The 13,639-nt window shown below is 37.0% G+C and overlaps 2 protein-coding genes and 1 pseudogene across 6 annotated transcripts; 1 reads left to right on the top strand and 2 right to left on the bottom strand.

The window, feature by feature from the left end:
• The first annotated feature begins 1,110 nt into the window (after nucleotides 1-1,110).
• Nucleotides 1,111-5,154, top strand: LOC132284419 (checkpoint protein hus1). Of its 5 annotated transcripts, none has more exons than XM_059786540.1 (3): nucleotides 1,111-2,592; nucleotides 3,872-4,731; nucleotides 4,853-5,154. In XM_059786540.1, exons 2-3 carry the CDS (start codon nucleotides 3,943-3,945, stop codon nucleotides 4,928-4,930), a joined length of 867 nt encoding a protein of 288 aa, XP_059642523.1. In that variant the 5' UTR covers nucleotides 1,111-2,592; nucleotides 3,872-3,942; the 3' UTR covers nucleotides 4,931-5,154. The 5 variants fall into 5 exon arrangements, with proteins under 5 accessions (XP_059642523.1, XP_059642522.1, XP_059642520.1 ...); XM_059786539.1 differs by having other exon boundaries at nucleotides 1,112-2,592; nucleotides 4,840-5,154; XM_059786538.1 differs by having other exon boundaries at nucleotides 1,113-1,773; nucleotides 2,393-2,592; nucleotides 3,872-5,154.
• A 906-nt stretch (nucleotides 5,155-6,060) lies between these two features.
• LOC132284442 (putative pentatricopeptide repeat-containing protein At3g15930) lies at nucleotides 6,061-9,187 on the bottom strand (annotated as a pseudogene).
• A 133-nt stretch (nucleotides 9,188-9,320) lies between these two features.
• Nucleotides 9,321-12,899, bottom strand: LOC132284441 (zinc finger BED domain-containing protein DAYSLEEPER-like). Its single transcript, XM_059786556.1, has 3 exons — nucleotides 12,712-12,899; nucleotides 12,002-12,099; nucleotides 9,321-11,523 (listed from the first exon to the last, which is right to left on the bottom strand). The coding sequence occupies exons 2-3, from the start codon at nucleotides 12,096-12,098 to the stop codon at nucleotides 9,542-9,544; spliced, it is 2,079 nt and encodes a 692-aa protein (XP_059642539.1). The 5' UTR covers nucleotide 12,099; nucleotides 12,712-12,899; the 3' UTR covers nucleotides 9,321-9,541.
• Between the last annotated feature and the right edge of the window lie 740 nt (nucleotides 12,900-13,639).

Raw genomic sequence — 13,639 nt, 5'->3', positions numbered from 1 at the left:
TCATCGAGCCCCGGAACATTGATTCTGGATCTGACCGTCCGTTCCCCCACGTGGTTTTCTCGAGCCGTCAACGTCATGATGAGACGCCATCAATAATTACCCCCTTATTAAATAAGGGGCAATTATGGGGGCAGTTGAGGAGGCCCAGGACGACATGGGCCGGATCTGACTTGCAAGCACGACATCCGGTCCGTACAGCTGGGTCGGCCCATAAAAAGACACTGCCATATAGGCTGAACGCGAATAAGCCCATCAAAGGTGACCAGGACTTATGGAGGAACAGGCCCAGATCCAGCAATCCGTCAATATTTGTAAATATCTTGTAAATATCTATAAATAAGGGAAGGAATGGAAAGAATGGGGGGATCTTTTTGTTGAAATGTAAGAATTCTAGAGAGAGAAAGAGAGTATGAATTTCTTGCATCTTCATAAACATATATACACACACTAAATACTTCACAACCACACATTTTCAAACACATAACCACATAAATATATATCATAAAATAATGTATGAAAAATAACGGCCCTGAAAAAATAATTCCCGTGCACAACAATACCGGTTGCGGGTCCCGCCCGGGACTTTCCCGCCCGAAAAACTGAAAAATGTCGAAATGGCGAACAATGCATTTCTAAGAGACCTGGATTCGAAGAAATACCCCAACCAACTCTCGAGACTCACCCGGCACACCCCACAATGTTCGGCACGTAAAACGAGGTACGAAAAGAAAAAATCTCGAAAAATCAAAAAATCTCTAAAAATAGAAAATAGGGAAAATCGAAAACATTACACTCTCTTTCTGCAACATTGCAAATTGACAAAAATGACCTTTCAGAGTATAATATTAATTTAAAATTTAAATATGATTTTTTAAAATGAAAATTATGTCTTTCATGGGGTCCGCCACAAAAAACTAATTTTCCATTAATAGATTTTTTTTTTTCACACCTTTTCGTCTAAGTATATTTATATATATATATATACATATCCAAGTGTATATACTTATCCCAATATTTTTTAGACATATATACCCTTAAAATATAATTCTCTGTGGTTTATATAAGGGTTATTTAAGTTATTTAAATGTTAGGTTTTTTTTTTAATCTCGTCTCTGCATCATATAACACTGCCACCATCCCCACCTTATTTCCACCACCACCTGCAAAATTAAAGGCACAACCACCACAATGGTGGCGCTAACACGACCATAATTGTGTATTTCAAATAATAAACCACCACCAACACATACCGTTACCCCCAACCATCACTAGTTTAAGACGACAAACTAACGAAATCGGGGTAAAATGGCAATCTTCATGTGGAAGTTCTTGCCGTTGCCTTAGTTCTGGCTCAGCAACACCTCTGGCAACATCATTAACTCTGCCTCACAAATCATTCGGCCTCTTCTCTGTATAGGAAGCAGCCACCAACGCCGACAAATCTCAAATTAGGGTTCTAATAGGCATATTTAGAGAGAGAATAAGACTTGAAGCAGATATATCAACCGTTGCTGGTATTATTATTCTCTATATTCTTCTTCCAGTACCTCTGTTGCCTCATTAATTTCATCTCTAACTAAGACCGAATCCGGCGAAGTCAATCGGTTTTACTATAGGGGTTGTGTGTGACTCATGGTTGATGACTGATTTTGGAAAAATAGGTAATTGGTGGTGGTGGTGGTGGCGGCGGCGGCGACGACGCTGCCGTCGGTGTCTGATTTCTCATTCTACAATTGCGTCCACACCAACAAATCACGCATTGTCAATTTCTCAGTAACTGAATCCAAACCCTTTCTTTCTCTATCTGATTTCTCTATTTTTGTTTTAAAATAATGATAAAACAATAACATATTTTTGTCAGTTATTGACCAAGCATTGTAGTTGTTTTGTATTGTGTGCCATGAGAGTAGAGGGAGAGGATGACGATGAATAAGAATAGAGAAGGATTTGGTGGATGTTCAGTGCTGCAACATATCTGACTAAGGCACGTGCAAACTAAAAGTATGTTACAAGGGCAATTTAGTCATTATGTAATTGAAAGGGCAGTATGGTCACAATATTATGCACGTGACTCTCAAATGCTTTTCTCCAGTTAGTTTTAGACGACCACTTAATAGAATTAGATAATGTGATAGTTTTTAGAAAAGATTAGGGGGTAATGTGATAGTTTTTTTTAGTTGAGGGGTTAGTCGATAGATTTTGTACACAATAAGGGGGTTTTGTAATTTTAGCCTGCTTAAGTTCAAATGTCAATAATTTGTTTTCACTTCTCAAATAAAAATGTAAGGCAAAATAAGAATGCGTATATTATTATTGAGAAATTAGAAAAAATTATTTATTTTAACATATTCTTACGGCGTTTATGTTCTAACTTTTTTTTAAAAAAAACCAGAAACTATCGTATCACTATCACAGTATTCCACTATTCCTGTTGTACTCGTATGGTAGAAGCAATTGCAACAAAATCAGGGATGATCTGGTAATTTGACCGCTCCCTTTGGTCCCTTTTCATTTCCCTCCATTCTCTCTCTCTACACTGCAAACCTCAAAAGAGTTCAAGAACCAGAAACCTAACCCTAGATCATTCAACAGGTACGCTTGTTACTCTTTCTCTACATATGTAATGATTTGTATATTGTAGTCCCGAAATACGCCTAGCCGTCTTGTTTACCCGTGTTGCTTTAATGTATGCTTTGATTTAAGTTCTGAGTACATGAAGTGGAAAATTGTTGGCTATTTTTGTTTCTATGGAAGAGTGAGGAGAAGGGAGGGAAAACTTCAAGTTGCTTTAATAGTTCTTCAACACATTGGAAGCAAATAGAGACTTGGCTCCTTTTTGAATTTATTTATTCTAGTGATAATTTTTCATGTGATGGGAAATTAAGATAAGTAATCTGAGGTGCTTTTATTGCTACTGAAATTAAAATCAAACTGATTTTTGCTCTCAAAAGCAGAAAATTAAGTACTCTTTTAAAGACTGAAGCAGGATGTTGTTCCTTGAATTATTATTATTATTATTTTAATTTCTTCTTTAATTGTATGGTTTGAATTCTTATTGGAGAATCAAGCACTTCATAAGATGATGTAAATTATGTTTCACATCTTTGTGATTTGTTTGTGGTTGAACTTAGAAACCGTCAATTCAAAGCCAAGTTGTTACTTGTCATTGCAATTTCTTGATTTCCATGACCATAGTGGCTCAATAATACAAGTACTTTCATGCTAGTTGGGATTGCTTTCATTCTTGGAAGTTATTGAATGTTATTGTTATCATGATATCTTAGTCACACATGCATCATCTTAGATTCCATAATACTTTTAGACAGATGAGTACTAGTACCTATTGTGGGTGGATCCATGTTTGTAAATAAGTTTGAGCGACATCTTGTGTTTGTTTTTCGCTTTTTGCTCTTTATTAAAACCTAGAAGCTGTAAATTATGAACGGAATATTCGGTCTTACATGTTTGCTTGTAAGTTGCATATTATCACAACCAGAACCTCAAAACTTATGTTTAATGTGTTGATGGTGAGCATCTTCTCTAAAAGTGTTCTCATGCAAAGAAGAATCGCTTGAACTCTGCTAATACCCATATACCACCAAATATTAAAAAAATCTACGTTGGTAAATTTCTTAAAATAAAATATTGTTTTCTATTTTGTTTTTTACTAAAAATAAAAACATACATGAGAACATCACTTTTATTATTGCCACCCCCTCTTGAGAATCATGAATTAGAAGTTTTTACTTGTTTCATATGAGGACTCTCTCTTTCTCTCTTTCTCCTGTGTGTTTGTGTTTACTATCTTGTGCAATGCTTAGAATACCTGAATTTCTGACGTTCATTTATAAAGATATGTCATTCTTCTCAGGAAAGTGAGTGTGCTTCAGAAATCTGTGGGGCATTACTATTTTTTGTGGCAATCAGAGTTGACAGTGAGGGATGAAGTTCAAGGCATTTCTCACCGATAATGGTGTAAACCTTTTAGAAAAGAGGCTCCTGCCAGCCCTAGACAAAATGGGAAAAATCTGTCACCTCTACCTGACCCGAGACCACACATTCTTCCTCCACAACCTCCTTAATGGTGATGGCATCCAATCAATTGCCCAGTTCCGCAAAGAAGCCCTCTTTGATGACTACCGCATCTCTAGCCAAAATGATGACCGCATTGCTTTTGCAATTGACCTGTCACTCCTCCACCGAGCTCTCCGTAGCATCATCACTATCTACACCGAATTTGGTGGCAGCCACAGTGGTGGTGGCATTGCGCCCAACTCTAATCGCCTCCAAATCAAACTGGTGAAGAAACTTCCTCCTCATTCACAGCAACCACTGCCATTCCTCACTTTCGAAACCAAGGGTTACAAGTCTGCAGTCATTCAAGATGTGCCCATCTCTAAACCTTTGTCAAGGTCTGATGTACTTGAACTTCAAGCTGCTCTTGATATGGCTCAAGATTTGCCTCAGACTTTAGTTCAAGTCCCAGATATGCATCAGTTACAAAACTTTGTTGATCGAATGAAGCATGTTGGGGATGTAATTAATGTTTCTATAAGCAAATATGGGGATCTACATTTGCAAATCTCAACTCTCTTGATCACACTAGGTGCCGAATTTCGAAAATTGTTAGTTATAGGAGAGCAAGCAGAGGTTCCAGTTGGAGATCAAGACTTGAGCGCTCAGACTCGAACCCAAAGAGCAATTCAGAGGGGAGATGCAATGACGGTGCAAGTTAGTGTGAAGCATTTTGCCAAGAGTCTTCAATGTCATTTAGCAAAGCCTGATTGTGCTTTTTATGGTATTGGTCCCCAGGGTGCTTGCTTGACTGTGATATTCCAGTTCTTTATTGCAGGTACACGTCAGACAGATAAATCAATCAGTCTACATTGCCGGCTTCCTGTACTTGAGACTGGGTCTAGTTGAAAGCTAACTGGTAACCATTTAGAGCTAAAGTAATGATGCAGAGAAAATTGAATAGGCGTTGCGCAGGGATAAGAATCTTTAGCTGTGTTGATTATCGGATGATAAAATTAAATAGAAATGTCAGCTTGCTCTATTTGTATTGAAAAGCATAACAGTGTGTAATTCAAAGTGCATTTTGAGAACTCAATTTATATAGAAAAAATATGGATTATCAATGCAGTTTAGGTATTCTCTTTCCTTGTTTGTTGATAACAGATGTGCATTTTGCAATTTGTGAATGCCATCTTACTATCATATTTCCCTCATTACTTTTTCTTGTAGGAAGTAATTTGCCATGCTTTTGCGTTGTTTTAAGTTCTCTTTGGAAAATGTCTCTATACATCGGAGAACATGATATGCATAGTTTTTCTAATGATGAAGGATTCCTAAAGTTGCACTTTGGAGGCTGATACTTGTGGTTGAAAGTATATTTGCATCTGGGAGATCTTCAGAATTTACTTTTTGTTACTCTTCTTATCTTATGTTATGGTCCAACAAAACCGGTTAGGAGTCCTGATTTCCTTGAACTTGTATCACTGAGTTTTGGGGAAGGAATAAAGCAAGCAACAAATTGTTGCAGTAAGTTGTTGCTAGGGATTTGGTAATTTTTTGTTGGCTCGCTTGTCGGGGTACTCATATTTGTTGCTGCGGTTTATACTGTCATCATAGTAATCTGTTGATGAAGTTCATTTTTTTTCCCCTGTTATTAAAGTTAATGTTGTCTTTTCAGTAATTGAAGTGATGTCTGGTTTCCTAAATCTTTTGTGTGTGTGTGTGTGTCTTCTCAGTCCCTCGGTTTTTTACTACTATGTTAATATAATAAATCCATTGTCAAAAGCATGAAATAAACTGCCCTTTTAAGTAGTGTGATCACAGGTTAAACTTAACCTGCCAAAATATTTCTTCACTCCTCAGAGCAGGCCAAGAAGCAAGATAAATGATGCTAGGAAACCTGGAAGCAGCTTGAAGTTACTAAGAAAAATGTAATGCCGGACCAATGCAAAGCTCAATTGAAACATATAACACGCTGGCTCAGGAAGGTAGATACTCTTCGAGTTAAGTGGACTTCAAATCATGCTAAATTTAATTTCAGCGACAATACATACTATATTTTTTCAAAGAATGGAACAGTGTACTTGATTACAAATTAGCTTAGATGATCTTGCATACTGTGGTAACTCTAAAATTCGGTCTGCTTTTGCTCAGGTATAGTAATCATGAAAGCGAACCAAATTGAAATAACAATTTATTCCTTGATCAAACTCTCACCAATATTCTTTACAAGAGCATGAGCCATGCCTGAAATGGTGGAATCGAGTTTGATCTCTTACAATCACTTCTCTGTCATACACTCCTGATACTAACTTGGCTACATTGTGACAATCAACACACAATCTAAGGTTCTTCACTATTCTAAGACTGACCCCAGGTCTTGAACTGATCCGCCCAAAGGCAATTGCTAACTTCTCACTATGCTGGTTTAGTGCTGTCTCTTTCTTCTCTTCTCCTACATCAAGGAACAATTTGGCAAATACCCAGCAAATTTCAGATCTTCTGTCATTTCCTCTAACTTCAAGTAGATTTCTTTGGATTGGGGGTGTGACTGGTCCCCGGCTACGAATTCATGAACATTACCATCCATCTCTATCAAACTGCAACCTGGGATCTTCTTGATACCTTTATCCATCATCATTTTTCTTACTTCGCATAAATCTCCCAATCTATTGCAAACAGAATATATATTGCATAAGAGAACATAAACAGCTCCATTTTCAGGCTCTAATTGAAGAATTTGTTTAGCTGCCATTTCTGCATATTTGTTAACTCTACAAGCACCAAGAAGAGCTCCCCAGACAATTGAATTTGGTTTCATGGGCATATCCTTATAACCTCATAAGCTTCATTTAGATGCCCAGCTCGACCAAGAAGATCAACCAAGCACCCATAATGTGCCACATTGGGCTCAATCCCATGTTGAGTGGTCATGCCAGCAAAGAACTGTTTTCCTTCATCTACCATACCAGTGTGAGTACAAGCACAAAGAACACCAATGTAAGTTATCTTGTCAGGTATGATTGAAGCTCTCAACATCTGTGAGAGCAAATCAAGAGCTTTTTTCCATGCCTGTTGATAGCAAGACCAACAATCATGGCCGTCCAGGTGAATTTGTCCCTCTGATGCATTTCATTAAATACCCTTAACGCTTTCTCCACAGCTCCACGTTTAAATCAGAGCATTACCTACATAAACATCATTCTTGATCTTGTTCTTGTCAATGTAATCCATTCTTCTAATTCAAGTGCCCCCAGACGTGCACAAGCTGTAAGAATGCTAACCACGGTGAGCACATCAGGTTTTATTTTGGAAGTCAGCATCTCACGAAAAAGCACTACGGCATCTTTAAACTGCTTTGGTTGGAGATACCCATTGATCATGGCTGTCCATGAAATAGTGTCCCTTTTAGGCATTTGATCAAAATATCTTCCACCAAAATCAAGATGTCCAGAATCCACAAATCCATTCAAGTGCCCCCAGACTTGCACAAGCTGTGAGAATGCTAACCATGGTGAACACATCAGGTTTTATTTTGGAAGTCAGCATCTCACGAAAAAGCACTACGGCATCTTTAAATTGGTTCGGTTGGAGATACCCATTGATAATGGCTGTCCATAAAATAGTGTCCCTTTTAGGCATTTGATCAAAATATCTTCCACCAAAATCAAGATGTCCAGAATCCACAAATCCTATCACAATTATAGTCCACGATATTACATCTCTTTTTTCATGCTCTCGAATATTCCAAGTGCAACATCCATCATCCCACAGGATGCATACATATCAATTAAAGCATTTTCCAATGCCAAACTAGGCTCAATTTTATAATCTTTAATGTGTTGATGAACCTGCTTTCCAGCATCTAGATCCTTCAGTACCAAGACAAGCATAACTGATGTAGGTGACACTCCCTTCTTCCCCATCTCATTAAAAAGCTTTCTTGATTCATCAAGCTGCTTACTTCTGTTGTACCCAGGAATCATAGCATTCCAGGTAAACACATCAGTTTTTGAAGTCGTAAAAAAAACCCAGCGAGCACTAACAATCTGCCCACATGAAGAATACACAAGTATCAAAGTTTTTTTGGCAAACACATTACAATCAAACCCAAACTTGTATGCATAGGCATGTATCCCTCTCCCACAGTCTAATGCAATATCTCGCGTAAACATCTTGAGCAAAAAGGGGAATGTGTAATGGTCTGGCTTGACATTCTTTTCTAACATTTCTATGTACAAAGATACCGCACATTTGGGACAGTCAATTCGAGAATAGCCCTTAATCATTGTATTCCAAATAAAAAGGTTTGGTTCAAGAATTGTATCGAACAACTGGTAGGCATAGTTCATATTGCCTTTTTCACGAGTACAGCAAAAGGCAATGATTTTGTAAAGCACGATGGGATGGGGTTTGAGGTGAGGCCTATCAGGATTATCTGTGAGTGAATTTGTTTGAATTGTTCCGTGGATTTGCAGCTTTCCAAGAGAGAGAGTTGAGAAATGCTTGTTGAGAACATAGAAGCCATGGAAATCCCTCTCTCCTTGAGAGCTGAAGTGTAAACATTTGAGAAGATCAAATGGGTTTTGGAAAATACCGAGACAGGCATATAATGGAAGAGATTTGCACAACATTTCACAAATTTGAGAAGAACGCCAGAAGATCTGCACAAAGGCTGAGCAGGACAGCCACTTCTTGTGCGTTAAGACAAACTAAAAAGCATTCCTTAGCTACAAGCACAAAACTGCTAATGTTTCTTTAGCACCAGTCTTTGGCTTCGTTTGGATTGAGGAGATTTGGTTTGCCATTAAGGAGAAAACATTTGAATTCTACCTTAACATGGGACATAAAAAAATAGTTTTTTATTATTTTTTTATTTTTATTTTTATTTTTTCTTTTTTTCTTTTAAACAAGAATGTTATCATTTCCTTTATAACTAATGTTGTCATTATTCATCCAAAGGAAGCCTTAATGTTTAAGGGCCGCTTCTACTTGCTAATAATTCAAATTGAAAGTGTTGATCTCTTAATAATAAAACTAGAAAATAGAGCCAAACCACCTAAAATTATGTAATTTTCTATAGTTCAGTTCTGATAAATAAGCTTCCAAAAAACTGTCAATCAGACTATTTTTCGCACCAATCTCTAGACTGGAAAATTAGATCCACCTGTTAGAATGCTACTAATCTCCGGCCGGTTCCCTATTTTCCTTTTCTCCAAGAACAGATCGGTAGAACTATGCATGTCTCATGTCTAAACCAAACCTTGATTGAAGTGATGAATTTTGAAACAATCATTAGAGTACAATGAGAATAAAAAGATTCTTACCTGAATGATAAAGCACCAACTTAGAAAATTATTTAGATTTACTATTATACCCAAAAAGAATATCGTAATATACAAGAAGAAAGAATCAGAAATCAAGGACTTGTGTCGACCTCTAGACTGTAAAGTATCATCAGACAAGACGCCAAATTTACAAGATTAATTAGTAAATCTAAAAGTCCACATTCTAATGTTCTGAAGATTCATTCATACTGGAACCAATCCTTAGCACAAACAAGGGCCTCTAATGTTGCAGGTTTCAATGAAGTCCGATAACTATCCACCTTCTTGCATGCAGTGTCAAACACACTATCTCGATCAACGGTGGAAACTGGTAAACACAATATATCAGATGCCAATTTGGAGAGAGTTGGGTACTTCAGTCTGTTTAGTTTCCACCATCCCAAAACATCAAAATCTTGTACACGAGGCAAAAGGGGTTCATCCAAATACTCATCTAGTTCTGATTTCATCTGTTGGTTACAAGTAATATCAGAGATATCCACATCAAAATCCAAAATATCATTACTGTCAGAAAGGTGGGTTCCTTCTTGAGGCATCATCTCTGTGTTGGCAAAGATTTCTTCTCCTTCCATAAAAATTGGTGGAGGAAGTGACTGCACAATGTATTCGAGAAACAGTTCACGAACACCCTCGTCAACAGTCTTGTTCCAGGCCTCCGCATTCTCACCGTAAATCCTGGAAAAACTGAACTCCACAAGCTTCATCTTGAACCTTGGATCCATAATTACAGCAATTGCCAGAACCAGGCAGCTGTCCTTCCAATATCTATCAAACTTCTCTTGCAGAGGTCTGATCAGGTTGCGAACAAAAATATCCTCATTTGTGACTGCATGCATCAATTCAAGCTGAATTTTCCAGACCTCATGGAAGAATATGTTCGCAGTTGGGTACGTTGTAGCAGTTAAAATGTTGGCAGCATCATATAAAAGCTTTAAATACTTGCAGACAGTTTCCACCTTTTTCCACTCATCCATAGATGGCGTTTCCTTGTAATTTGGATCAGACGTATCCAAGCAAGAAAACACTTCCTTCAGTCCACAAGCAGCCACCAGCATACGATAAGTAGTATTCCATTTTGTTTGGTCATCAATGACTAGGCTCTCTTTACTGGGCACTTGAAGCTGTTGTTTCACCTCAACAAATTTCTCTTCATGAACTTCTGAAGTTTTTACATACTTGACACTTCTGCGAACTTTCCTGATGGTATCTCTCATTGACCCTAGTGCATCTTGCGCAAGACAACTTAAAACACGGGCAAAACAATTTCCAATTAATAGCTGGCCATTGAGAATAAGCGGATTTTTTATATTGAGTAGACCTCTGAGATTCTCTCTAACAGTAGCACTCACAAAGGATTGATCAAGAGTGAGAGTAAATAACTTGTTATCCAAGCTCCAATTGGTTAGGCAAGCAGCAACAGCATCATTGAAGGAAAATTCTGATTCAGGATATGGTACCACGATAACATTAAGAATTCGTCGATGCAATTTCCAATCACCATCAATGAAGTGTCCAGTTAGAATTACATAGCCTAGATTTTGAAATGAAGTCCACAAATCCAGGGTAAGACTCACACGTCCAGGAATTCCACTAAGCAAGCCCAAAACGCTTTGCTTCTCCCTAAGGTACAGACCCACACAATCATCTTGAACAGTATTGAAACTAACCATACTGAAGTCAGGTTGAAGAGTCCGTACAAAATCAACAAAACCAGGATGTTCAACAATGTGGAGTGGATATTCATGCAGGATGATCATTTTGGCAATATCATGTCTAGAACGGTCCTGGTCGAAGGGGATTCTTGCTGATCCTCCTCTATAGCGTTTTCTTGGCAATTCAGTAACTCTTGCAGAACCATCAGTGTTTGTTCCACCAGGGTTATAAAGAGAGGGTTGATTTTTTTCCTGATTAAGGCGGCTAACAGGGCAGATCCCCAAAGAAATATGTCGTTTAAGGTGGCTAGTACCTGCTAATTTTGAGCCTGTAATGTAGGCAAATGACTTTCTGCACTGCTTACAGTAGGCCCTGGTGCAGTCATCACCAACAGTTTCAATCGTAAAGTAATCCCAGACAATGGACTTCTTTCTACTGCGCTTGTTCGGCTGTGTTTCCAAATTGGGTGGCTCATTGTTCTCAGTTGGGGTAGCCACCACTACGGATCCTGCATTAGAAGGAGAAGTATCATGAGAAAGAGTATGCATATGTAATTCCTGACATTAAATATGTCAAAATGTCCTCAACTAAGTAATATAATAGAATTCTTAAACTTATAAACTTGGTAAAATATTTGAAAATATGACCAAGCAGCGAAACTACTCCAATTAAGCATGTAAGACTAACTCATCGCATTCAAGCATATAGGCTGAGCCTTGGGCCAAGTGGCATCTCATTCCTCGGTGCTGATAGTCTATGGGTACACCCAATGGAATGAGACAACAGTTAAATTCTCAAGCTAATTATTACACATAATCATTATTTTTAACTATTCAAACAAAAACAAGCTTCAAAAAAATGACGTAAAAAGAGGCAGAGGCATTAAAATTGAGAACCAATTTAAGCACATATAATCAATTGAAGTCCACTGAGCACATAATGATCATGGATCATCAATCATCAATCAGATAATTTAGAAGACATACCATAGGGTTCTTCTGCACCTTGAAGTACCACTGTTACATCAACCATTTGAACTTGACCTGATGTTGAGATGTCACTAGAGTCGATTGAACACACCATACTGCATAAATACAAAATAAAGATTAGAGGAACCTTGTCAAAGATGTGCAACAACGTCACATAATTTTACATAGAAAGCAAAATAAAAAGGGGAAAAGAAAGAGAGAGATATATAGAGAGAGAGAGCAACAAAGCAGTTCAAAACGTCACACAAACCATATCTTCAACGAAGGAGATAAATTAGAGAGGAATCTGTCACAGACATACCGACCAAGAACACAAGAACCTTCATGCAACCAATTCAGGGGTCCAAAACTTCAATGAAGGATGAGGAATCACTGTATCTAAAATTGCTCCCTAAATCGGTTCGGTCTCATGTCTAAATTCTATAAAGTCATGAAAGTAATAATATTGATTAATCATAATTTAGGTTTTCAACAAACCCTAATTTGGGTTTCAACAAACCCTAATTTGGGTTTGTAAAAAAAAAATCAAGATCAGAATCAGAACCAATTGGTTAAACAAAGAACCAGTAGATCGAATAGAAGATGGAAAAAAAATTGAAAAAATTTTGAAAAAAAAAAGAAGGAACCGCATGATTAATGAAGTTCTGAATTGAAGAAAGTACGCAGAAAGACGTAAACTTGCATAAAAGTAAATCAGAAATTCATACCTCGAAATTGAAATCAGAGATCAATTGATGAGCCGATGGTCTCTGCAAGTACAATCTAGGGTTTAGGGTTTATATTTTTTTCCTTTTATTAATATTGTTATTATTTTTGGAGAGGTTGGATATATAATGGGCTTGAACGGGAACGAAACCCTAGTGGACCTTATACTCGTATAGGGCTGGTAGTGGCTTTGAGCTTTTAGCCTTTAGTCCTTTTTATGGGGGCGAGAGAGAGATTTATGGACCTAAATCCACCGCCATACACATTACCTAGATTGAGCCCACCATATTATTAAATCTGTACCGTTGAAAATTTGGTCCACAATCTAATACCAATTGGTTAACATTATCAACGGTGATGGTTTGCTCTATCAGCAATATAAAAAGGAAAGTGGTATTATTGTGTTTCAGATTCTATTTACTATTTCCCAAAAAGAGAAGAATTTGTTTTCCTTTCTTAGTACAATTACCTTCGTTTGGTATTAATATCCCTTTGCCTTTTACTATTGCTTAATGGAAAGAGATAACAGAAAGGAGACGTTTTCAAAGTTGGAAACAAAAAAAAAAATTTATTTTAAAAAATACTTTTTATAATCACCTAACTTTTTATTAAAAAAAGTTATAAAAAATGCAGAAAAAATTTAATTTATTGAGAAATTAAATTTTATGAACTTACAATAATGCATTTTCTTTTCTTGCAAGTTTCATACTATTCATAGCATGAAAATTTAATTTTTTATAACCTTTTTGAAAAAAAAAAATTCATGTTTATTCAATACATAATGGAATTTTTTTTTTTTTACCTCTCATCATTTCAGTTTCACTATTATTCTCCATCCAACCAATTAGAGCCTTAGAAACATTCATTTACTCAATATCTTCATTTGCAAATCACCAAATTAATGGTAAAAAAAAGCCTCAAGAGATTATT

This window comes from Cornus florida, unplaced genomic scaffold (assembly GCF_030987335.1).
Source record: "Cornus florida cultivar Cherokee Brave unplaced genomic scaffold, ASM3098733v1 CherokeeBrave_3.0.0_Hap2_Chr11, whole genome shotgun sequence".
Taxonomy (NCBI): domain Eukaryota; kingdom Viridiplantae; phylum Streptophyta; class Magnoliopsida; order Cornales; family Cornaceae; genus Cornus; species Cornus florida.
The sequence above is the reverse complement of the archived record's forward strand: the minus strand, read 5'-3'. Positions and strand labels throughout refer to the sequence as shown.